The sequence below is a fragment of the Gopherus flavomarginatus genome, chromosome 1, assembly GCF_025201925.1.
Source record: "Gopherus flavomarginatus isolate rGopFla2 chromosome 1, rGopFla2.mat.asm, whole genome shotgun sequence".
NCBI lineage: Eukaryota > Metazoa > Chordata > Testudines > Testudinidae > Gopherus > Gopherus flavomarginatus.
The window spans coordinates 226,817,366-226,842,411 of record NC_066617.1 but is presented as its reverse complement, the minus strand read 5'-3'; the positions used below and the strand labels follow the sequence as shown (position 1 = coordinate 226,842,411).

The 25,046-nt window shown below is 38.3% G+C and overlaps 1 protein-coding gene across 4 annotated transcripts in view; it reads left to right on the top strand.

The window, feature by feature from the left end:
• The window catches only part of CNKSR2 (connector enhancer of kinase suppressor of Ras 2), a 368,568-nt gene that overhangs the window by 201,071 nt on the left and 142,451 nt on the right, over positions 1–25,046 (top strand). For 2 of the 4 annotated variants that reach the window (XM_050936488.1, XM_050936491.1), the window contains exon 9: positions 14,219–14,365. The exons of the other annotated variants lie outside the window; for them this stretch is intronic. In XM_050936488.1, coding sequence (XP_050792445.1) covers positions 14,219–14,365 — 147 coding nt within the window. The remainder of the gene's footprint in view (positions 1–14,218; positions 14,366–25,046) is intronic. 4 annotated transcript variants of the gene reach the window in all.

The window sequence follows — 25,046 nt, the reverse complement described above, 5'->3', positions numbered from 1 at the left end:
GATGAATTTTTAAAAGAATTAGATATTGGTTCTCTGGAGACGATTCTCTATTACCATGTACATATAATGTCACATAAATATATAATAAAATGTTAAGGTACAATAATTGATGTATATAAGAAGTTAAGTAGTAAGATTCTTGGGGCAAAGACTGTCTCCTTGTGTTGTCTACAGAGGTGAGCAGAGTGCTGGTGCTTAACAAGTAAGAATACAGTGGTCACAATTTTGTATCTAAGGAAGAGACTGTGTACTTGGGAGGTTCCCCCCCCCACACGCTCGCTCTATTGGGATTCGATACTTCTGAACTCCTTTATGCTTTGCATTTGTCAATCAGGCATCCAGTTGACAGTTACTACACACATTATACAATGTTGTTCGTCTTCAGTCCTGTTCTACAGCCTCACTGCTATTTAACTACCATGCCTCCTGAATAAAGATATTTAACCATGATAAACTACATAGTGGTTTTGCGTGAAAGGACAAAAGTTTGAGAAAGTGGGTTAGGAGCACCAAGATAACCTGTGACCTGGGCTTAGTTTGAGTATATATCTCCAGAAAAATGTGCTACCTTGCCTTTTTAAACAAATGTAGACATATAGATTTTTCATTTGTATGTGCATACACATGTATAGATAATTTTTATGTCTACCTCTTCTCTCATGTTATGACTTAGAAGACATGGCCAGATGATGCTATGGTGCCACCAGCTGGAAGCAAGGAGGAAAACCTGAGACCCTGCCCCTGCATGATATAAATCTCTGCCAGACATAATCCCTTTAGTTTGCTTTGCCCCCTTTGGAACAATCACCCAAGTTGTTTCTTTCTCCCTTCTTCTACCTCTCTGCCTCCCCCTTTATTTCTCTATAATGAAGGGGGGAAATAGAGAAGAAAAAGAGGACAGCCCTTCCTATTCCTGATCTCCCAAAGCAACCCTACAGCAACCATGCCAGGTCCAACCCCCACCTTCTTTAGAACATTAGCTCCACCACTATGGAAAGCCACCTGCTGATGTTTCATCGGGTGCTTGTTTTAGGGATATATTTTCTCAGGGGTACTCAATAGAGTTCTGTCCAAGATTGAAACCTTCCTGGTTCCTCTCAAGCCTCTGTTAGAGATTAAGCAAAGCCTCTGTTAGAGATTAAGCAAAGGGATTCTTACAAAGAGGTTCTTCTTGGTCTGTTGTACAGACCTGAAAGATGCTTATGTACATATCTACATTCTATATGACCACTCATGCTTTTTTCATGTCACCCACAGGAAGGATCATTACCAATTCATTACCTTTCCCGTTGGCCTGTCTTCCCTTCTCCCCTCCTCCCCCCAAGTATATGTGAAGATCCTAGTGATGCTGATCTCCAGTCTTGTCATGAGTGGACGTTTGTCCTCTTATCCTTGTTTGAGCTCTTTCAATCTCTTGCCTTAAGGGGTTTCAGCAGAGTTACCTTTTACAGCACTCCCATTTTGGTCTGATCCTGAGCTCTCTGTTACGAAATTCTTTCATTTCCCTAGACAGACTCTTGATTCTTGTTGAGCACTCTGTTGACTGTCAGGGTCTCCTCCCTGGTTCTTGCCAGTAGTAACCTTCAGTTATTGGGATGCTAGTTAAGCCCAGATCCACAAAAGTGTTTAGGCTCCTCACTTCCATTGAAATCAGAGGAAGTTAGAGTCTAAACCCCTTTGTGGAGCTGGGCTTTAGTCCCTTGGGTGTGGCTCATTTTGGATTCTGGTAGTTCTGTGGTGGCGCTGATACCCCTGGTTCTCGTACCTGATGAGTGTCAGAAATCTAACCCCCATCTCTTTTGTAAGTAGGGTCCCCTTATTGTTATGAACTCTGAGACTCCTCTCTTCCTCCCAGATGCTTGCAGAGAACTTGAATCTTCCCTCAAGGGCCAGTGCACTGCTCCCACCTGACCCATACACAAATGATTACATGGCTACAGAATGGAGTTGCTTCCTAAGGGATGTTTTCTTTACCATAGTGGCAGACTGCTTGGTTAGCTGCAGAAAATGTCTGCCTCATGTACTCTTAGGATTTGTTGGATCTTTTCAGCCTGCTTGAGTCAAGGAATATCACTGCCCTATTACGCTCATTCTGGCATGTTTTGGATTTTCTAATGTCAGGCTTCAGCAAAGGTATCAGCATCAGTGCTCTCCATTTGCATCCTCTGCTATAGTGGCTATTCAAGGCCTTATTGAGTGCAGGGACATTGTTCCACATCCCTGAATTGAGAAGTTTTTTCCCATTATCTCTGCAAAGTGGTGGTTCATCCAGTCAGTCCTCAGCAGCACCTAGACTTTGCCTTGCTGGCCTGATTGGGGGTCCCCTTCTGAGCCTTTTGGGCAGGCTCCTTTAGCATTTACTTTCTTTTAAGGCTCTTTTCCTTATTCTGGTCACCTTTGCCAGGTGAGTGAGTGAATGGAACTCCCTCGTCATATGTTCATTTTACCTGCAGCTCTTTCCAAACAAGGTGGGGTTTTTTGGTTCCTCCAGAATTCATTCCTAAAGTGATTTCTGAATTCCATGTGAATGAGACCATTGTTCTCCCTACTCTTTGCCCTGGATACGCGGCTGCATTTGTTGGATATTGAGTTAGTTCTGAAGCATTCTTTATCATTTGCAAGAGTTTATAAAGTTGTGCCCTGAGCCACTGTCACTAGGTAAGTCTGACTGTATTCTGATAGCATGTGATCAAGCTGGTAAACCTCATCTCAAGGTAGTAAAATGCCATTCAATGAGAGTCTCTACATTATGGACAGTGAGAGCTGAGGCATCTGCTTTGGATGTGTTCAAGAGAGCAACTTAATCTTCTCCTCACCATCACTGTCAACAAGTTATCTCCACTTTTTGGGCTGCCTTTGCAAAGTTGTGCTAAGAGCAAAAAAATTAAACTTGCCTCTTGGGCATCGATATCCTTTATCTGTCCATGACTCCTGTGTCATAGGGTGGGAGGAGAGAGAGACGTACAACAAGGGAAAATTACATACGTGTTAATTGTGTTTGTCATAGTCTCCTCTTTTCCCATCCTACGTTTCACCCTCCTCCTCTTGGGGAATCACTAGTACTGTCTGTACAAAAGTTAGAGGAGGAGTATTCTGGCAATATTCAATCTTCTGTCTGTCTTTTCATCTGTACTGTGGGAGCATCTTTCACTAAAGGGACAGAGTGGGCCTGAGGTCTACAGAAAGAGGGATGATTTGTGCATTTCTTTGCCTCTTCTCTTGCAGTTGGAGGCAGCATGAGACTCTGTCTATGATTCCTGTTTCACAGGATAAAAGAGGAGACTGCAACAGTTACCAGGGATTTAATGTTCCTTTTTCTTCCCCTTTTCAGTGTACTGTATATGTAGGTTGGCTTGTGTTATGGATGTATTTGTTGCTTTACTGTGCATGGATAGCTTCCTAAAATATGCATTCATCATCCCAAACACTGAAAGCCAGATACAGCTTTCTCCCCCAGTTTGTCTTGAGTATACACATGGATTTACAGGTCTTTGCACCATTAACACCAGTGAAAATGACAGCAGAATCTGAATCTAGCCCAGTGTTAAATAATAAAAACCTTTAAAATAATTCATGCTAAAAATGGTTGGAGAAACCATGATTTTCAATCCTCCTATATGAGCCAAATAAATAAATTAAAAAAACAAACTTGTGTGTGTGAAATCACAGCTTGTCTAGACGAGGAGTTAGTTCACAGCAAGATGGGGTATAAATCGACCCTACGCTAGCCTGGCATGCACTAAGTGTTCATGTGGACCCTGCTGCTGCGCACTAAAAGTTCTCTAGTGTGCCTGTCCAGTAGATTGGGCCTCCTTAAAGTATTTACGGTACTTTAAATTAGGCACATGCATAATTCTTTCTTATTTCTGTGCAGTGAGAAGTAAATCTAGAAACAGAGTAAGATGGTGATGATGATAGCTCTTGCAAATGTAGCTTAAAATTGTAAGCAAAACAAGTTAATACTTTACCATGGAGATAAAAATCAATATAGAGGAATTCTCTAATCAGTCTTAGTTGATTGACACCTAAAAATATAACTATATCTCAGCTGAGTGCTGTTTATAGTGCAGTTATAGATCAGTTGAGTGGTTTTGTTTGTTTGTTTGTTGTTTTTTTTTGCCTGTCTGATGTTCTGTGGCAGAGATATTCTATTGTACTTCAGGGGAAATGAACAATATAAGAATACTAAGGTAGCTATAGGCTTCTTGATTATAAAACGTTAAGTGAACATCCATCCAGTGAATATCTAAGCATCTCTTTCAAGGGTAGCAGCATCTATGGGCTGTAGTGGTGCATGCAGTTATCTCAAGTCAGTTTTTTCATGCTCTAAGAAAGATGATGTGGAAAAATATTCCCCCTCCACCCAACATCTCAGGGGAGGGGACATTTGGTCTGACTTCAGGGAGAATATAGTGTCCCTGGAAGGGAGGAAGGGGAATGACAAATTAGACCCCCCCTAAAATGGAGAAGGGTGCATGTTGAAGCCATGCCCTCCCTTCGGGTTTTGCTGCATCCTTTTGGCTGGCTAAGGGGGGTTTGTGGTAACTGATTGGCTCCTCACTGGTAAGTTGTATCTTTCTCTGTGCATGTTTTTGTGGATTGGGAAGGATTTTTTTCACACTAGGTGAAATTAGCTGAGGTTTTATGGGATTTTTTGCCCTCCTTGCAGCATTGTGGAGGCACAATTGGAGCACAGACTGGGATTTAGAAGCCTATTAAAAGAAACTATAGGAATATGTAGTTGTTGCAACTTGTAGCAATGTCCAGTGCAGGTAAAGGCTAAAAGGTGCAGCTCCCAGAGGTAAATAAGACCTATGATTTGAACTTGTGGACCTTGTACCTGTAAGAAGAGGCCTAAAGACACTCTATAGCCCATCCCCACAGAGGAAGAAGGTGAGGGTTCTCAGAAGCGAACTGAGTCCTGGGAGGTAGGTTGTGGAGTGGCGGTTCTACCTGAAGTTATTACTTATATAGTGGGAGCCCTGTAACCCTCTACTGGACCCAGTTAAATGCTGTGTATGTGAGATGGGGGAGGCATACATCACCTCTACCTGATGTTACTTGAATAAAGTTGCAGCCTGCCACTTAAAATCCACTGTAGTGTCTCTTTTATTCCCCTGAGTGTCCCGAGGAAACTATTGGAGTGAGAGTATCAGAGGGGTAGCCGGGTTAGTCTGGATCTGTAAAAAGCAACAAAGAGTCCTGTGGCACCTTATAAACTAACTGGCGTATTGGAGCATAAGCTTTCGTGAGTGAATATTTGAGTGAGACTGACTCATGCCAGTACGTTGGAAATCTGACACTGATTTTAATCTGGCACTTCAAATTTTAAACTCCATTTCTGGCTACAGTTTTAAGACTTTTAATCAGAGAACATACAGTACACAGCCACTTACACAGACTCTTATAATGGAGGCTAAAATAGGAAAATAAACAATTTTCTATCACTTCCGTGCAAGTATCCATTTACTTGCTGCGTGTAGCTTTTAAAACAATGTGTATCCAAATCAGTGCAGTCGATCTCTGTCAGGTATCCATGTTTCACCTACCTTGCTGCTTAACATGAATGTAATGATTTAATTGTTCAAAGATGCACTTAAAGATTTCCTACACTTTTGTCTGGGATAAAAAAAATAAAAAATTGACTTTTCACTTCCACAATGTTTTGTAGAAGTTTTAAGCCAAAGTTAAGGGTTATTGCTGAATGAACAATGTTTATAATAAGTAAAATGTCTTTAGAATTATACAGTTTTGCTTCATGATTAATTTATTTCATTTATGAGGTCTAGAAATGTTACTATGTCTACCATCACTCTTCTCCTGAAGGATAGCTTTATGGTTAGGCCACTAGATTAGGGCTCATGAGTTCTTAGTGTACACTTCCCTATTGTGCCACAGACTTCCTGTGTGTCCTTTGGCAACTCACTTAATCTCTTTATGCCTCAGTTCCCCATATATAAAATACATATATTTTCCTAAATCACAGGTGGTGTGAAGATAAATCTATTAATCTTTGTGAGGCACTCTGATATTACGTTGATGGGAGCTCTATAAGTAACTGGAGTGAGTAAGACAATGAAATCAATTAGAAGTCCTGTCATCTAGGAGTATGGAAACACAATTAAATAAATCTTATGATGACAGAATGTTGTTTTAGTGTGTAAAGCATGGTACTCTGGTCAGTACGCACCTGGATTCAATTATTAGCTCTGCTCATGACTTTGTGTCCCCTTGGGAAAGTCACTTAATTTCTCTGTACTTTGGTTTAACCATATGTAAAATGAGCATAACAATGCTTACTTCACAAAACCGTAATGATATTTAATTAACAAATGTTTATAAAGCACTAGGAGATTATCAAACAAAAGATGTGATCTACTTCAATGTAGTTTATGTGCAAGCTATGTTGGTGTTATTTGAGGCCATCATTCTTTTGGTTATGGTTAGATTTAATAATAAAATTAACACTGTGGATGTGTAGTACAGACTTTTAAAATCATATTTAACTTTATTTCAAAGTCAAACTTCTTCAAGCGATGTATTCCTCATTCAGAATCACAGGGTGTATAAGCATAGGTGTTTGGATGAAAAATATTATAGAAGTGTGGAATAGTTATTATTCATTACTGGTGACGAGCTAACCTGAAAAAAATCAGAATTTGGGAATCTGTTGATGCTTCTTTAAACTTTAGGCGCCACTCCTTCCCAAGCCTATAATATATTCTGGAGGAGGTAGTCCTGAAGCATTCTGTTCTCTTCCAGTGTCTTCAGACGGGGTGGAGGGAAGAAATGTAAACCTATTGTTTGCTTCATTCTTTCTGGATTTTCATGTGACTGTCAGCTGATATCCTTCCCCTCTGACCTCTTTTAGGGGAGTCAGTCTGCTTATTTATCAATCTCATGTCAGATAGTTTAAGGTTATGTTGCCAACGCAACCGTTGGCAGAATAAAAATGCTTCCTTTTCTTTAATATTTTGTTTGACCACCTGGATGACTGTACATCAGACCATTTTAACTGAGCAGCAGGTTACTGATTATTTGGGTAATAATTTCATAGATGCAATGTAATGTTTCATGCATAATTATTAATTTTTTATTCATTGTGAGGAGAACAATCTGACCATTCAGATAATTTGTTAAAGAGTTTTTGGATTGTGTAAATAACTGAAAACTATTTGTGTGAATGGAGCCCTCCCCTCCACCACACAAATAGTTTTTCTTTTTATTTATAAGCTCACAAATATTGAAGGAAGTTTTTTGATCAGTCACAAGCAAAATTAATGAAAGTTAGTAACAGGGGGGTTTGATTTCCTTCAAGAATAAGTTTTAATTAAATCTTTTGGTAGAATCAGCATTTTTGCTAATCAGGAAAACAGTATAGAAGGCCTTACAGCAGTGGTGGGCAACCTGCAGCCCATCAGGGTAATCCACTGGCAGGCCGCCAGACAATTTGTTTACATTGACCATCCGCAGGCACTGCTGCTTGCAGCTCCCAGTGGCTGTGTTTTGCCGTTCCTGGCAATGGGCTGCAGTCGGCTGTGCCTGCGGACAGTCAATATAAACAAACTGTCTCGTGGCCCACCAGTGGATTACCCTGACAGGCCGCGTGTGGCCCATGGGCTGCAGGTTGCCCACCACTGCCTTACAGTTTATATTTAGCAGGAAAATATTTCTTTCCTCCAAAAATCTAATGGCATCACCAGTTTTTCTTTTTCTGTGAATTCAGAACGAGTTAACATAGATGCAAAAAAAAAAATAGTCCTCTCGTCATGGAGGCATTGATTACTGCTAACCCTCTTCCTTAGACACAGTCTGGCTATGTTGGAAGAAGGACAGGAGACTCTGGATGTGGTTTAATTAGGCTACAACTTTATTCTTAAATGTCTGGGAGTACCCAGCAGATAAAAGTGTATAGTGCAGTTAATTCCATGATCATTTTGGTATATACCTGGTGGGGCTTCTGTAAACCCTCCTCCTTACTTACCTGGTCCCCAGCCAACTTGCTGCTGGGACCTCACTATCCTCACCCCCTCAAATAAGGGTTTGGGGGAAGACTATGTAGGCGGGAGGGGGTTGGCTCCCTATCGTGTCAATTTTATGAGTCCCAAAACTCCCTATTTTTGCTCCTTTAAAGAATACCTCCTTTAAATCCTTTACCAATCCATTTTATCTGAGCACTGTATCCCTTCCCTAACTCCAACCTTCAGCCAATAAATGTTGTAATGTGAATTAGACTGCCAATTTTTTTTAAAAAAATGCAACAGCTCATATGCCTCTGTTGTATGAGATATTCTTGCTGAATTTCTGGAACTTTAGATAATTCAGTGCTGTCATCTGCCTATATCCCATGGCATCCTAAAAATGCTCCACTCGGGTCTTTGCGTTTCTGCTGAGCCGTAAATGTGTTTGTGGAGATGCCCTGGCTGCCCTGCAGTACTGTGCGTGAGAACAGGTGCTTCAGAAGGTGCTGACAGAGCTTTTTGAGGATGTGGAGCTGGTTTACCATCTGGCACTCCAACGGAGCAGAAAGTCAATCCCAGTCCACAACTCTTTCAAAATGCCGAAAGGATGGGGGGAAGAGAGATTAGAAGAGTGACCGTCCTTTGCCCAAAGATAATTTGATTTGCTAGGATAGAGAGCAAGGGAACAGTTGAACTCTCTCCCATTTTACGTTAGGAAAGGGGATAAAGAAAAGAGGGCTGCTAATATCAATTCTCCTAAAGTGGCATAAAGAAGGGAAACCTCAGAGAAGATTTTGTAGGAATTGTTTGCCCTATTGTTTATTTTCTGTAGTATTCACAGTCTGCTAAGCTTTAAGGAAGATGCAGTCTCTTCTTGCATGCAAGCCAAATGTGAAGATTTTAAACAAAGCTATTTTTAAATGACCAGGGTACAGAGTATTTTTCATATCCAGACAACTTAAGATTTTACTAACTTTCTGAGGTGAAAAAAAGTCTCTGGGCTAAGACCAAACTAAAAAAAAATTATTTTATCAAATGTTAACAGCAACTGAAAATAGGAATTCAGAATAAAAGTATTAATTTAGACTGTGGTGATGCTATAACCCAAATGTATGTACTACAAGCAAGGTTCACATACCAAAGAGGAGAGTTTGTTGGAGCTGTAGTTCTTGTCATACTTAAAGATCTATGTGTCTCTGTCATTACAGGCTCTACCTCTAGATAATCAACTATAACATGAGTAATGCATCCTGAGTCAGAGGTAACATGCATTCTGCTTAGCAAAATGTAACAGTGGGGTCAGCCTGCAATTAAAAAGACCTGCCATGAGTAGATCACGTTGAAAAAAATTGATGTTGTAAATTAATTTTAAGATACTTTGATATTAATCTTAACTTTTAAAAGTGGACAGGTAGGCCTCTTAAGTCATATCATGAGTTAAAATACAATGTATTAAAACAAACCCAAGCAATCTTATCCGAACGAAACCAGCTCTGAACCCTTCAACAGGATTCAAATAAAGAAGTTTGCTGTAAATGAAATTCTCCTTTCCTTGAATGCTTAACTAAGTACTAAAACCTTGGTGTCTTTTTTGTTGGTTTTGTTTGTTCTTCCTCTTTACAGATCATGGGATAATCCACAGAATTTAAAATAATAAAATGCATTAAATATGGTGGTCTAAAAACATTGCTGCTTTGTAAATTACTCTTGCTCTTTGGTCAAATCCTACATGTTGACTAGCTGACTTTTATTAATGCATTTTGAAATTCCATACAAGAAGCTAGTATTAATGCAATATTTAGAAATCAGGAAATTCAGTGCTGAGTTTTAAAGCTCAAACATAGCTTTGCCACACTGTGCTTATTTTGCAAAATATTGTGTAATTTTATATCCTTTTAAATTATTTGTCTCATAATAAAATGAAAACTGGAAATTCTTGCATATAGCAACATTGGGTGTCCAGATTAGGTTTGTTATTTACCTCGATCTACAAAACAAGACAAACTGAAACAGAATCAGTTTACTGTTGTATAGTAATGAAAATTTAGAAATAAATGGCCCTTAATTTAATTTAGGTGGTAAGTGAATCAACTTGTTAGAAATACATATATGTTCCTCCTCATGCAGCCCACAAAATAATTAGCACTGAAGTGCCTCTTTTTGTTACATGGGTTTGTGTGTGTTAGGGCAATTTGGAAGGAGCTTCTTTATACAGAATTTTGGAGACAATTGTAATACTTGTGACTGCTTTTCATTTACTTTTCTAATTCTTTTCTTGAAGCAATTAGAATCATATTTTATCTAAGGAATTCAAATAACTTTACCAAGGAGAGGGTATATCATAGATGGGAAAACTGAAAGTACAAAGGCATTATGTCATATGGGCTAGACTTTTCCTCTCCCTGATGTGGTTATCTACTGTGGGCGAAGATAGTAGGGTCCCAATAGTATCACCCAAAATTTGACCCATCCAGTGTTCATATGCGTAATCACTGATTTGACTGACAGCTAGTTCTCCTGTCTAATGTAAGGTGACTTGTCTTGCTTACACAGTTCCCCACATGAAAAAATGCGAATAGCAGTAAACAGCAATTTTGGCAGCAAATCAGCTAGCTTTGCATGAAGTAGGAGGATAGCTACTTGGAATTTGGGCAGGCCTTGCAAGATACAATCCAGCCTCTTTCAACAGCAGGATCAAAAGAACAAAGCAGTTTTGATGACAAAATATGTGTACTGTGTCACACAAAGAAAGGCTGGACTACAAGTAGCCAAGTTACCCTCCAACCACATTTCCACTGTTGGCCTACGTTGACATGAGGGTGTCCTAGACTCCTAGGGTTGTTGAAAGTCTGAAGTCTTAAAGGGGGAAATTGGGAATTGCTGGGGTGATGGTAGCAGGGAGATCTTGAAGAGAGCTCCTGGAAGATAAATTTAGTTTACTTGGAAGAGGGCTTTAATCCAGTGCCTTTAGAATAGCTTACTCTGACATTTTTCAGTTTCAGGCATGCTTTTCCTTCTCTTCCTACTTTTAATCGCCCCCTCCTCCACTAAAATAAAATTAAATTTATTGTTCAGTTTGTATTGCTACTTCTGTTTTATTCTGTTTTGCTGGGGTCTTATGATGATCATTGGTTTGTTTATGCTTCCCAGAGATCATCAGTGCTGAGTAGCAGTTTCCCTTAATCTGTCCTTGCCAATCTGATAGCTGTCTTGTTCCCTCAAGAATCTTAGTATTTCCTTTTCTAGAGAGATGAAACAGTCTGAGGGCTGACTGATCCAGAAATGAGATTCTTACAAGGGCATCAATGAAAGCAGAAGGTGGACTTAATTTGAAGATTATAGCTAATTTTTCATTGAAAAGATTTTAGTCAAATAAAATTGTTTTTGCTTCAGAGAATCTAAATTGAAATGTACAATTCCTAATAATTTTCAGTGTTCTTCTCTAGTCCCCACAACTCTCACTCAAAGGTTAGAAAATCTTGAAAGTACCCCAAGAAAGGCAGGACGGTATTCATCTCAGCATAGTTTGAAAATGTGTATTAAGTAGTTTTTAAATACCTGCCAGTATAACCAAAAAATCAGTTAATATATCTTTCTGCCTGTTATATTTAGAAAGGGGATGGCATTAAAGCACAAGGCATGATTCTCTCATGCAACCTCATTCCAACTTATATGTCAAGAACTTTGCATTACTGCCACAACTCTGTAACTTGCACCATATCGACCTCTTCAAGATTCTAAGTTTTGCTTTACCCTGCACCAGGATTCCTTCACAGAAATCTTTTCAGTTGATGTACACTGTTACAGAATTAAAATTAACAGTGGGTTACATATAGAGAGGTGTTTAACAAGTGAGAATTTTAATTCAGTCTTTCTGGTAGCATAAAGGAGAATGAAATTACAGGTATGGTAATCAAGGTGGTAACTTTCCTTGGTCCTTAAAAACACACAAAATGTTGAACACATCCATATGAATCAGAAAGCACAATTATGGACACACAAAGTGATTTTTCTTAAGATAGTAGTACTCAGAACCAAAAGTTTTAAATTTTATTTGGTAACCTACTTGCTACACATATTATTAAAGTAAAATGGAGACTATGGCAAGATGGAGAATGTATTCTACGAAACTTGATAAATAAATATGTGTAGTTTTATTCAAAGTACTATAGCAAAATGAGTAGTGGTTTTGGATTGAAAAATACTGGGAAAGGACATATGAGAAGAAGTGAAGGGGTGTGTGTGTGTGTGTGTGTGTGTGTGTGTGTGTGTGTGTGTGTGTGTGTGTGTGTGTGTGTGTGTGTGTGTGTGTGTGTGTGTGTGTGTGTGTATACCTTTATTTATATATATAAAGTTCCAGCCACGCTTAAAAGTCCAGTGTGGAGTCCAGAAGGGATTCCATAGGAGCAATTTTGTCAGTGTTCTGCTTCCTTGTTTACACTGATATACTGTACAAACATACCTTGGTGGAGAGAAGATGAGAATTTAACATTTCATGCAGTGCATTTTGCTCTACTGAGAAAGGATGACTAGGTTCACTGTAGCACATGAAGAATGATAATGGCAGCCTTCCTGTGCCTGAAGACCATTGACATAGGCACTGTTGCTGACTTTGATCAATATGTCAATCTGAGATCAGCAACTCTGAAAATAATTGGTAATTGGAAAAATCAATGTGTGATCTGGCACAATAGATGAACAAGCTAAATAATATGTATATTTTGAGCGTCTTATATTACCCTTAATTTCTTGGCAGCATAAATGTGGATACCAGTTTTGCAGTAAGTCTGAGTTTGTTCTGATGCACCCAAGAGTAAATTCCTTGAAGTAAAAGGGAAACAACATACAGATGTGTTTCATTGCTATATTAGACTAATGAAGGACAACATCAGTCCTCTGTTTCTTGATATTTTTCCATCTTATCTTTCCATAAGTAGCAGCATGCTATAGGTGGCACTGTACTATGTGTATTCACTTCATAGGTTTGGAAATTTCATATATGAGTTAGAAAATTTTCTTGTAAAAAGAACAAAATTAAGGATATTTTTAATCATGATCCTTTAAAGTTAGGAGAAAACATAGTTATTAATGTTTAAAATGAGAAAAAGAGAGCCAGACTTTAGAGATGTAAAATATGTTAAACACATAGGCTAAGATTTCTGCTTTCTAAACACATAGGCTTAGATTTTCAAATGACTTGTGATTTTGGGTATCTCAGCTTTTAGGCAGTCAATCTGAGACACCTTAATGGGGCCTGATTTTTTTTTTTTTATTATTTTTTAGAATAGACTGAGGGCTTGCTCTCTTAAAATCAGATATCTTTAAAGTGTTCCATACTAGCAATCTAAAATCTATTGTTAGTCACTTTTGAAAAACTTACTCAACTTGTGTACCATAACAGCTTTCCTTTTTTCAAAAGCTACGTACAACAAATTATTCAAAAAAATTCTATCAGGTATTTAGAAGAAAAGGACAATTAGGCTTTTCACACTCATCAAGTGTCATATTTCACAATATTTGCAAAGTACTGTAATGTAAATGGGAAAATTTATTTTTGAACTGATGTTCAAGTACAGTAGCTAGATTAAATTTCATTTATTAATTTATTGTAATTTAAATGGATGAAATTATTTAGAATAAAATTTCATAAGCTGTGGTGTTTAAATTAACAAGCCCTTTAAATTTATTTTATAGCATTGTAAAGAATAGAAGTCTTAACTGAACCCTGTTATGCTTGCATCTGCCTGAAGTAGTAATATTTTAATGGTGTTTACAGTCATATTAATAGTATAATATTAGCATTTTTTAAAGAGTAGAGGTATGGCAACATATATTTAGTAGAGTTTACAGTAATTATGAAGCATAAGATGTGCAGTTTAATTATGTTACTGTGGGTTAGACTGTATGAGATAGAAGCTAGGTCCTTTTAACCCTTTAACCTCTAAGGAAATACATCAGTGTTCAGTTATAATTAGTTTAAAAATCAACATGAGATTAAACTGTGTGTTTTGGCTGGAGGAGCAGTAGTTTATTCATTCTAATAGCTGAAATGGTACATACTCATTTTAGTGTACTGTAATAAGTATTATTTTAGTTGGCATGTTTTCTAACACTGTAATTTAAATTTTGACAGTTTTGCAGAGTTATTCTTCTAAAATATATATATACACAAACCTGTTATGTTGTTATTAAGAAGGGAACATTACCTCTTGAATACTGTACCTCAATTTTATTGTAATGATTTTGCTGGTTACCAGGTGGGGTGGCAGTTGAAAAATTTGGTGAATGCACTACGAGAGGATCCGAGTGGTGTTATCTTAACTTTGAAAAAGCGACCTCAGAGCATGCTTACCTCAGCACCAGCTTTACTGAAAAATATGAGATGGAAGCCCCTTGCTCTGCAGGTAATGAAGCTTAATCATAAGTCATACACCATCATTTTAACTATAGATTATCTCAGTGATGCTTTATTGTGCTTCATCTCAGCAGCATATGGATTTAATCTTGTATGCTTTGAAAACTTGTTTGTGAAATGATATCTGCACAGCTTGTTCTCATAGGCTCAGCTGAAATTAAATCCATTAGTTAGACCTTTTGAAATGAAAAGACAATCCATAAGATCTTTTGCGATTTGAAAGTATTTAAAAATTATCCCAGATAACCGCAGGGTAATACTTCTAATGTACACAAATTTTTTGAGGGCTCCCATTCATTTTTCTGTGCATAGTTAGGAAGCTGCTATATTATAGTTTAGGTTCTTTTTAAGGTTTCATTGCAGCATATTTGATAAATAGAGAAAAAATGTGATTTGTTTTCAATTTAGCCAAATACTTAATCAAGTGCACAACTTTAAGCACGTGCCTAAATATTATGTGAATCAGGACCTTAGACAAGTGCATGACTTTACTCCACTGAGTAGCCCCATTGAAGTCTGCTCACGTGAGCAAAGGTATTCCTAAATTATTTGTAAAGATCAGTTCCTTAGTATTTAAAATATTCTCAGGTCTACAGAAGGTCTAAGTTGACCCTTTCTTTCTCTTGTTTTTTAATAAAACTACAGTATGCCAAAAATGGAAATAGTTTAGTCAAAAATTTAGCATTTTACTTTAGTATAAAACATCACTGTGATAGCCTTATTTCCTAATAATTAAATTTTAGAAAATCCAGAAAAATCTATCTCCAGACTGATTAAACCATTTTACCAATTGATGAAAGCTGAAAAATAATGTATTTCCCCTTCACTTCAGTTGGGACATAATCTAGGAAGAACTTTATTTTCCTTGCATAAAAATTGCATTCTTAAAAGAGATTAGTATCCTATCTTAAACATAGTCTAATTTAGAAATTAATACTGTTCATTGAAATAAAAAGTCATATTGTGAAGGAAAATGAGATATGGAAATGCCACTGCTGATAGTGGCTTTCTTTGCCATATAAAATGCCAACAGGTTTATAAAAGCAACCATTCATCACTTCTTCCTCAACCCCACCTCCATGGTTAAATATACCATTGTCTTTCAACTTGAATAACTGTTAAAAAGATTAAGTTGTCTTAGCATTTAAAACATGAAGTACTCAATGGAAATGTGGCATTAAGTTTCAACCCATAATATGCTGATATATAACTGAAAATATGTAGGCATGATAATGGGCATATGAATGTACTTACTTGAAAGATGTGATTTTATCAAAGTTTTTTGCTGACAATATAACCATCAGTGAAAAAATACACATCATTGCTTAAAATGAGACTGTACCCTATTTCCTCTAGTATTTTTTGGTGACATTATGTTCATTTCATTAAATATTGGTTCTGGCTCTACTTGAGTGCCTGCCACTAGACTATTCCCGCTAAAGATCCCACAGCAGGATTTTATAAGGGATAGTGGAGTAGTGGAGACACATGAATGTGCAGTTGAATCAAGAGAGGAGACAGGCTACTCCATAGGGACTGGTGGGGGGCGGGAATCAGACAGCATGAGTCTCTAAAGGGCTCACTGAGTCCTCCTACATGGGAGTGAGAATCCATTAAACTCCCCTGAAGATTCTGATGTCAGGGCAGTGTACATGAGCCACCAGCCTTCCCTTGTTGTGATGCTTCTGCTGCTGTGATATGTGCATCAGAGACATCATTTGTTATGGGATGAGGAGGCTATTGCCTCCCTCCCCCCATCATTTTCATAGTTCCTCACCCACTCAGTGCTGCGGTGTCTCCCCTAGGCCTATGGCAGCCACTGGGGCGCAGGCCATTGTCAACACCGCCTGCCTCTCCCCACTAACTGGATGTGTAGCAGCGGCAGTGGCCTGGGCCAGGTCTAAGAAGAGCAGGAAGAGGCCTGGTCCCTGCACCAGGCCAGCCATGTGTGAGACACCTCTTGTGGCCTGCACCCTTCCCATCTCTCTGGGATACGGCCAGGCCACCACACCCCTTCCTTGAGAGTAGGACCGGCCCCCTAACTCCTCACAAGCAGCTGTAGCCTCAGTGAGAAGGAGGAAGTATGGATGGTGACGCAGCTTTGCCCCCCACTCCCTGAATTTTTCTGAAATGATTGCCCTAATGAATGTGCATGCACCAACATGCAAGCATGAGGCCTATAATTCACCCAGTCCTCACAATCTTAATTTAATCGCTAGATGAAAAGATTTTCATGTGCACATGGCATTATAGTGCAGAGATGAAAATTCACTTCTCTCTTAATTTGTTCGGTTTGTGTCTAGTTTACAGTTTAGCATACTTAGAATGACACAGAGCAGATACAGTTTTTAAAGTGAAATTTTAAACATTTTTTTCTTACAATAATAGTATAAGAAATACTGGTAGTTGTTGAGGATATTTTGATTAAAAGAAACTGAAATCCTATTAAAATACTATGAATACAAACCTGATATGACATGGTGATGTGTTACAGTCTTATTAGATATGACATTAGAAAAAAAAGCCAGGAATCTTATTTTCACGTGTTTGTATATATATGTGTATATATCTGCGGTACTCCATGGCTTTCTAAAGCGAGGGATAATTATTTTCTGTAGAAAAAGTTTCAACAATAAGTAGGACAAATTTCAGAATCTGCGTAATGCTACGATCTGTCTTGTTAACTTAAATAACTTGGAGTTAAACAGAATACCAGTTGGCCCCAAATGAAATCAATTTTAAAGCTTAAATACTGAATAAGTGTGTAATAGCTATGGCAAATTATGATTAATATAAAAGCAAAAAATGTGCCATACTCTCACAGCTGTTCAAAAGTATGAACTGATTAGCATCAGACATCTGCATCGGTTATCCATACTACTCTGATGATATTTTCATTTCTCTACAAATCCTAATATCACTGTCCAGGACACATTTTACTCCAAAAATTACACTTTGTAATTAGAAATTGCTATTTTGTGTTTCCTAAGACCTGTATGTGCTAGTTTCACAGACAGCTGATATTTTGTTTAATGACAGTGGGAAAGACTTACTGTGGGGAAAGGATGAAAAATGGATGTTAACATAAATAGATAAAAGGAACATCTCCATAGTCTCTTTTTTCGAACCATAACATATTTGCTATATCAAGATGTCATTAAATAATGGAGAATGCTGTAAGTGTGCAATCATCTCAAAGCTAAAACTGTTCAACAGTTTCAGCACACATAAGCAATAATAAAATCCTTCCCCGAAATAAGGTCTTGTGAAAGCATAAAATATAAGAAGATATATCAGTAGCAACAGGTATGGAGAGGAAGTACTAATTAGTTATTGACTTAGCCCTTGTAAATTAGCTTTTTATTTAACTTCTGCAAGAGGAGTGAGTAGAAGAAAAAGGCAAAATGTGATTTCAGAGATTAATCAAATAGTATTGAGTGTGGGAGGGGAAAGTGGGACTTGGCAAAATGTAAGAAGCACTGGTAGTGAAACAAAGATTTAGTTTTTGCAAGCGCCTGCATCAGCAAACATCTCTAATAGATGTCACATCAAACTTTGGAGGCATAAATAGTTCAGCAAATTAAATTAAGGGGCTCATTTACATTGGGATCTTGTAATTGAAATCTTTTAAATCACAGTTCTAACAGAGAGTGAATAATATTGACACATTAGTCACTAAACTGCCCTCTGCTTGCTTAGTTGATAATTGTATGTACAAACATGAAAGTTTGTCATTTGCAGCAAGATTAAAAAAATCAAAGATTTAATGGAGCAATATTAAGTATGCCAATAAGAGGGGTGAATGCTAGATGAAGTACCCCAATGTCAGCACTGTGTAAGTGCTACTAATGACTCTGTGGTATATGAATCATTTCAGTGCAGGAGATGACAGGAGCTGTGAGAGTTTTAAGCTTTTTTTAATATGTCCTGGTAATATTGTTAACCACCTGTTGTCCTCTGAAAAACTTTTCTCCTCCTGTAGTGCTCTAAACTTGTAATACATCAACCAAAAGTTCAAGGTCTGTGGACGTGAAAAGGGCTAGTTGATAGTGCCAGTTGGCACATCTGAAAAACTATGAGTCCCACAAGCTTATTTTTGTGAATGCAATATGTTTATTTTCCAGAACTTGTTCCTGTTGTAAGTGTCTTGCTATTGATAATGTGCAAGTGACATTTAACAAATGGAACTTTCTGTTGACTCCTTCCTTTGGTTTCCTCCTTTTAGCAGACATTGACTAATTTGTTTTTTCACAATTATTATATGATGAAAATATCTCTGAGAGATAAAAAAGTAAAATTAAAAAAAAATGCCAAATCTCTGTAGCAGGCTGGAAACTAGAGTGCAAAAATATGACTCAGCATGCAGAACAATGCCGACTAGAATATGGCTTTATATATTGCACATCATCATATAATGAGGTCCCAGCCCATGTACATGTGTGCGCATAGCTTGAACTATAATGTCCATCAGAAGAGGAAAAAACATCCATTTTGTTCTATACCTGTTTAAAACAAGGGCATTTTTGACAGCAAAGGACACCTGAAGGCTCTCTGTTTAAACCTCCATAAATTAATATTTTCCACCTTTTTCTGGCTTATCAAAGTTCTATGTTTTATACATTTTTATTATGTCATAATTTGTGAATTACAGGGATTTTCAATGTATATTTTTTATAAAACTTGAATTAGGCAGCTACAACATTGGAGCTTTCTAAGATTTTTTTGCAGTTGGAAATAATTATTATGTGATCATACAATAAATGCTAACATGTCATGAATGTAACCACGAATCTTACTAGATTTGTTTTTCCCACTACGTTTCCATTGCTATTGTGTTTCATTGTGTGGAGTCTAAAATGACATTCCAGATCATAATGATTATATTTTTGACAATCATTAGACTTGTCAGGTATGGAGTTTTATCTTCAACCTTTGTTTTTCATTTCTGCCACAAGTTGAGATAGTTGAATATTTTATCTGAGAACTAGAACTGTGCAAACTTTCTCTATCCTTAGAACAATCCTTCTGAGATTTAGTGTTTGCTGATTTAAATGTTTGCTGCATCTCATACCTTCTGTTTCAGTTTACACTCTTCTTCCTGACCTCGCCATTTTTATTATTTCTGGGACTTCCCTAGTAGTGGCTCCCCACCGTACAATTTGAGCATTCCAAGGTATACTTTTGTCCTCTGAGGTGAAAGTTAATAAAGAAGATTTTTGAGCTCATGGAATTTAAAATAGACAGCAGCAGGGGCTGTAGCTGCCACATGCAGTTTCGGGAAAAGCTACAAAGCCTACCTCTAGCCCCTGAAATGTGCTTGTGCTCTTGGCCAAAAGGAATTTGAACTAACCTGCAGAAAACTCCTGATCCAGACTGGACTCTTTCAGGCTCAAAGCGGGACTAGAGAAGCAGGGAGTGATGTTTTTGGAGCTAACTATGAGGGCCCTGTGCACATCACTGGTGTCAATGGAAAGACTCTCATTGACTTCAGTGAGCTTTGGATCAGGCCCAAATGGGTAATCAGCATCCAAACTTTAGAATGTTTATCAAGAGATGGATGGAATTTTCTTGACCACTCTGATATCTAGTGGGGTCCTATAGGGTAGGAGCGGCCAACCTGTGGCTCTGGTGCCACATGCGGTGCTTCAGAGGTTAATATGCGGCTCCTTGCATAGGCGCTGACTCCAGGGCTGTAGCTACAGATGCCAACTTTTCAGTGTGCCAGGGGGTGCTCACTACCCAACTCCCTGCTCTGCCCAGGTGCTGCCCCCGCTCCACCCCTTCCCCCAAGGCCCCTGTTCCTTCCCCCAAGCCTACCATAGTTTTGCTCCTCCCCATCCCCCACAGGCCTCCTGTGCATGTGAAACAGCTGATTGAGGCAGGCAGGAGGCACTGACTTGTGGGGCTGCTGGCAGGCGGGAGTCGCTTGGGAGTGGGAGCTGATCGGGGGCTGCTGATGTATTACTGTAGCTCTTTGGCAATGTACACTGGTAAATTCTGGCTCCTTTTCAGGTTCAGGTTGGCCACCCCTGCTATAGGGGGTCAGTCTTGGGTCTGGTACTATTCAATATTTTCATAAATGTCTTGAATAATAGAATGGAAAGTTTGCTTATGAAATTTGCAGATCAAATCAAGCTGGGAGCAGTTGTAAGCACTTTGGAGAAATGATTAGAATCCAAAATGACCTTTGCAAATTGGAAAATTGATCTGAAATATACAAGATAAAATTCATTAAAGACAAGTGCAAAATACAGTCGAATGCACAACTACAAAATGAGAAATAACTGGCTAGCTGATAGTATTGCTGAAAAGGATCTGTGGTTCACAGGGGATCGTAAATTGAATGAGTCAAAAAGGTGATGCAATTGTGAAAAAGGCTTATATCATTCTGGGGTGTATTAATAGGAGTGTTGTATGTAAGACATGGAAGGTAACTGTCCTATCCTACTCAGCACTAGTAACACCTCATGTGGAGTAATATGTCCAGTTCTGGGTGCCCCACTTTACAGAAAGATGTGGATAAATTGGAGAGAGCCCAGGAGAGCAACAAAAGTGATAAAAGGTTTAAAAAATCTGATCTACATGGAAAGGTTTAAAAAAATTTGACCTGTTTAGTCTTAAGAAAAGAAGACTGAGGGAGACCTGATAATAGTCTTCAGATATGTTAAGGGCTGCTATAAAGAGGATTGGAATCAGTTGTTTTCAGTGTTCCCTGAAGGCAGGACAAGAAGTAATGGGCTTAATCGGCAGCAAAGGAGATTCAGGTTAGATATTAGGAAAAACTTTCTAACTGTAAGAGTAGTTGAGCTCTGGAATAGGCTTCCAAGAGAAGTTTTTAAGAAGGGGTTGGACAAACACGTGTCAGAAATAGTCTAGGTTTACTTGGTCTTGCCTCAGCGCAAGGGTCTGGATTTGATGGCATCTCAAGGTCCCTTCCAGTCCTACATTTCTATGATTTATGATTCTGTGTTGATCCATTATTAGTCATCACCATTTTGATCTAGAGTATTTGGATGACAGATTTTGTTCATTTTTAAATAATGTATTGTACTATTCTATGCACTACTAAAGGCTGTTGATAAATAATTTTTTAGTAGCTCATCATGCAAGGTTCTGAGACTTCATTTGTGGTTACATATTCACTTTGCTGTACTCAACTCTCCAGCTTCTTTGCTGAAAGAATAGAGATCTTGAAGTCATTGTGGATAGTTCTCTGAAAAAATCTCTCAATGTGCAACGACAGTCAAAAAAGCTAACAATGTTAGGAACCATTAGGAAAGGGATAGATAATAAGACAGAATATAGCATCATGCCACTATATAAATCTATGGTATGCCCACACCTTTAATACTGAGTATTAATCTGATCACCTCATCTCAAAAAAGATACCTTATAATTGGAAAATGTACAGAGAAGGGCAACAAAAATCATTAAGGGTGTGAAACAACTTCCAAATGAGGAGACATTAAAAAGACTGGGACTTTTCAGCTTGGCAAAAAGACGACTAAACAGGGAGGTGATAGAGGTGTATAAAATCGTGACTGGTGTGGAGAAATTGAATAAGGAAGTGTTATTTACTCGTTCACATAACTAATGAACCAGGGATCATCCATGCAGCAGGTTTAAACCAAAGAAAAGGAAGTATTTCTTCACGCAACACATAGTCAATGTGTGGAACTCGTTGCCAGGGGATGTTGTGAAGGCGAAAAGTGTAATGGGGTTGAAAAACAACTAGATGAATTCATGGAGGATAGGTCCATCAATAGCTATTAGCCAAATGGTCAGGGATGCAACCCCATCTCTGGGTGTCCCTAAACTCTGATTACCAGAAGCTGGGAATGGGTGACAGGGGATGGATCACTCGATAATTTCCTGTTCTGTTCATTCCCTCTGAAGCACTTGGCATTGGCCACTGTCGTAAGACAGGATGCTGAGCTATATGGACCATTGGTCTGACCTCATGTGGCCATTCTTACATTCTTTAAGTTTTTCCTTACCTTAGGTTTGAGAGGAAATTCTATTTTGATTTATCATCCCTCCCTTTGTTAATTTGTTTATATTGCCTCTGCATTCCTCTAGTGACAACATTTTTTCTGTTTTTGTCAGTTATTTGCGATTAAATTCATGAAATTACAGTTTTAATCATAAAATTTAAATAAACTCCTGTAATCTGTAGCATATTTAGTTGCCTAGTTGTCTTTTCATTACATAGGAGCTTGGCACTCTCTCTAGTGTTGTTTAAATGGATTCTGATCAGATTTCCTACAAAGCCTGAATTTTTTATATAATATCTCATTACCCCTTCATTTCTTAGTTGCAAGCTGAAATAGACTGAAATGTTTAAACAATTTAGTTTACTGGGAGTGGTTCATTCAATACATTGTTACTTTTTATGTCCAAAACACAATTGTTTACTGATGAAGACACTGTAAAAAAATATTACTACCTAAAACTTTGTGTTGGTTTAACTTGTATTTTTAAAAGTTATATACCTTTCTTCTAGAGTTTGTTTATCACTGCTTGACTACTATGATTCTCTATGTTTACATGTGTTTGTATGTGGGGACACACACAGTATCACCATTTCTCTCCTCATCCTCACTTTAACTGTAACCTTTGAACTTCACTATCAGACCAAGGCATACAATGGGTAATGTGTTTGGTCTCCGAAGATGGAAGGATTTTAATAGTATTATTAGGTGAGCACTCCTTCCCAGTCTACAAAACGGCACTGATTTTAGCATTGAAAGTTCCAGGCAATGATAGAGAAATAATTAGGTGAAAATGCTAGTTCCAAACACAACCAAAGATGAAATATTTGGAGGGAGTATAGTGTATTTCATCATTAGATGTGTCTGGCACTGGCGTGTGTATGTGTGTGCATGAATTGTTTTGAGTAGATGCCTCAGCTTGTTGTAATGTATCTTTTATTATAAGGATCTTAGTGACAAGATCACTGCTTCCTTTTCTATGTATCAGAAGTGAAAAAGATTTTGCTTTCTTCTAGATTCTTTAAGTCCGGTTGTGCGGGAAACAGTGTATGTCATTGTAGATTGTCCTTACCTTTATTTCAAGGATGTTGTGAAGCTTAATTTATTAACGTTTGTAAAATGCTTTGAGATCCTCTGATGGTTAAATGTAGTAGGGAGAGAGTGAATGGATGAAAGTAGTTATACTCTGCAAGACTCTGGCTACAATCAAAGCTCTACTCACTTGTACCGCTAATATGTTATGCCACTCATTTAGTCCTCCTCCTTTGTTGCATGCTTGGATCACCATCCACAATTCTGATGATTAAACACTGAACATTCTGACAATTGTCAGAATTAGCGTCAAGTTTAACACCCCACTGAGCTGCAGTGTGAGAGCAACTCATACCTAACGGCTATTATTTCAAACTGTTTTCAGGCTCTGATATTCATCCCATTATCAGCTGCTTTTACTTCTCATTTGGAAGGTTATCTTCACAACCATAAGGACCTAAAGTCTTTAATTCTTTTTTTTTTTAAATGAAAGCTGAGCTTCTGTAACACAAGATGGCAGCCACCACAAAGAAGTACCAGCTTCAGAGCTACTGCCAGGTGGTCCAATTTGAACACATTTTTAAAGGGTTTGTTGTTGTCATATCTGTTGAAAACAGTGACAAACATCTGGCAGGGACAAGTTGTTTCACTTGTTTTCCATTTCTTGGTTTAAAAATGCGCTTCTGCTTCTATGCACGCTGCCAGGTTTTTCTTCTGCTCTGCTTTATGGAATAAGGTAAACAGGTGAATTTTACAGCTTGACCCAAAGGGTAGGACACTTCCAGATCTATTTTGGAACAGTGCTCCTGAGCATTGTGCTTGATGTTGTAGACTCTACTTACAGTTCTTGACCTTCTAAAAAAAGAAAACGTTATCTTGGGAGAGCTAGCTAAGCTACTGTCCAGCAAGACACTAGAGTCACTCAGATCCCTGGAGAATTCACTCAAAAAACAACTCTGATGCCATAGCCCAAGTTGACCTGCCCAACGTGGAAACCAAGGATTTCCCTCAGGTTATCTTCAGATTCAACCCCAGTCAGTAGGATGTGTGCACATGCACACACACTCTTCTCTGATGGACTGAACATAACATCTTCTAAGGCAAGATCGGAGTTTCCACTGGCTTACCTGAACAGTGGAGAGACTGTAATCTCTCATTCTTAAAGACTCATGAACCCATCAAATATCTAGAGCCCATTATCAGAACTATTCTGAACAGCAAACCAATTAATAAACTTGGATTGCCTTAACCAAATCTTGGGCTCATGTACTACCTGCTATGAAGTGATTCTTGCGGGACTGCCAGATTGAAGCAAAAAAGCTTTATCAGAAGCTCGGTCTGTCTCACAAAGATATATGAAACCTGGAGGGTCATCTAGGCCAACACACAGGGAAACTTTTTGCCAGTTCCCTGCACCTGAAGCCTGGTGAATCAAGGCCATTGGGGTCCCAAATGGCAGTGTCCTAGAAGGAAATTTCACTCCTCATCACACTCAGTAAGCCTGAAAAGGCACTTCCCATACTGAGCATCCATTAGAAAGGAAATAAAATACTTTGCTTTAGTAGATGGTTCAGGAGTTCAGAGTTAGCTTTCATGGTTGAAATCTTCAGTGATGAGATTTCTGTTGTCTTAGGTCAAGAGGGGTTT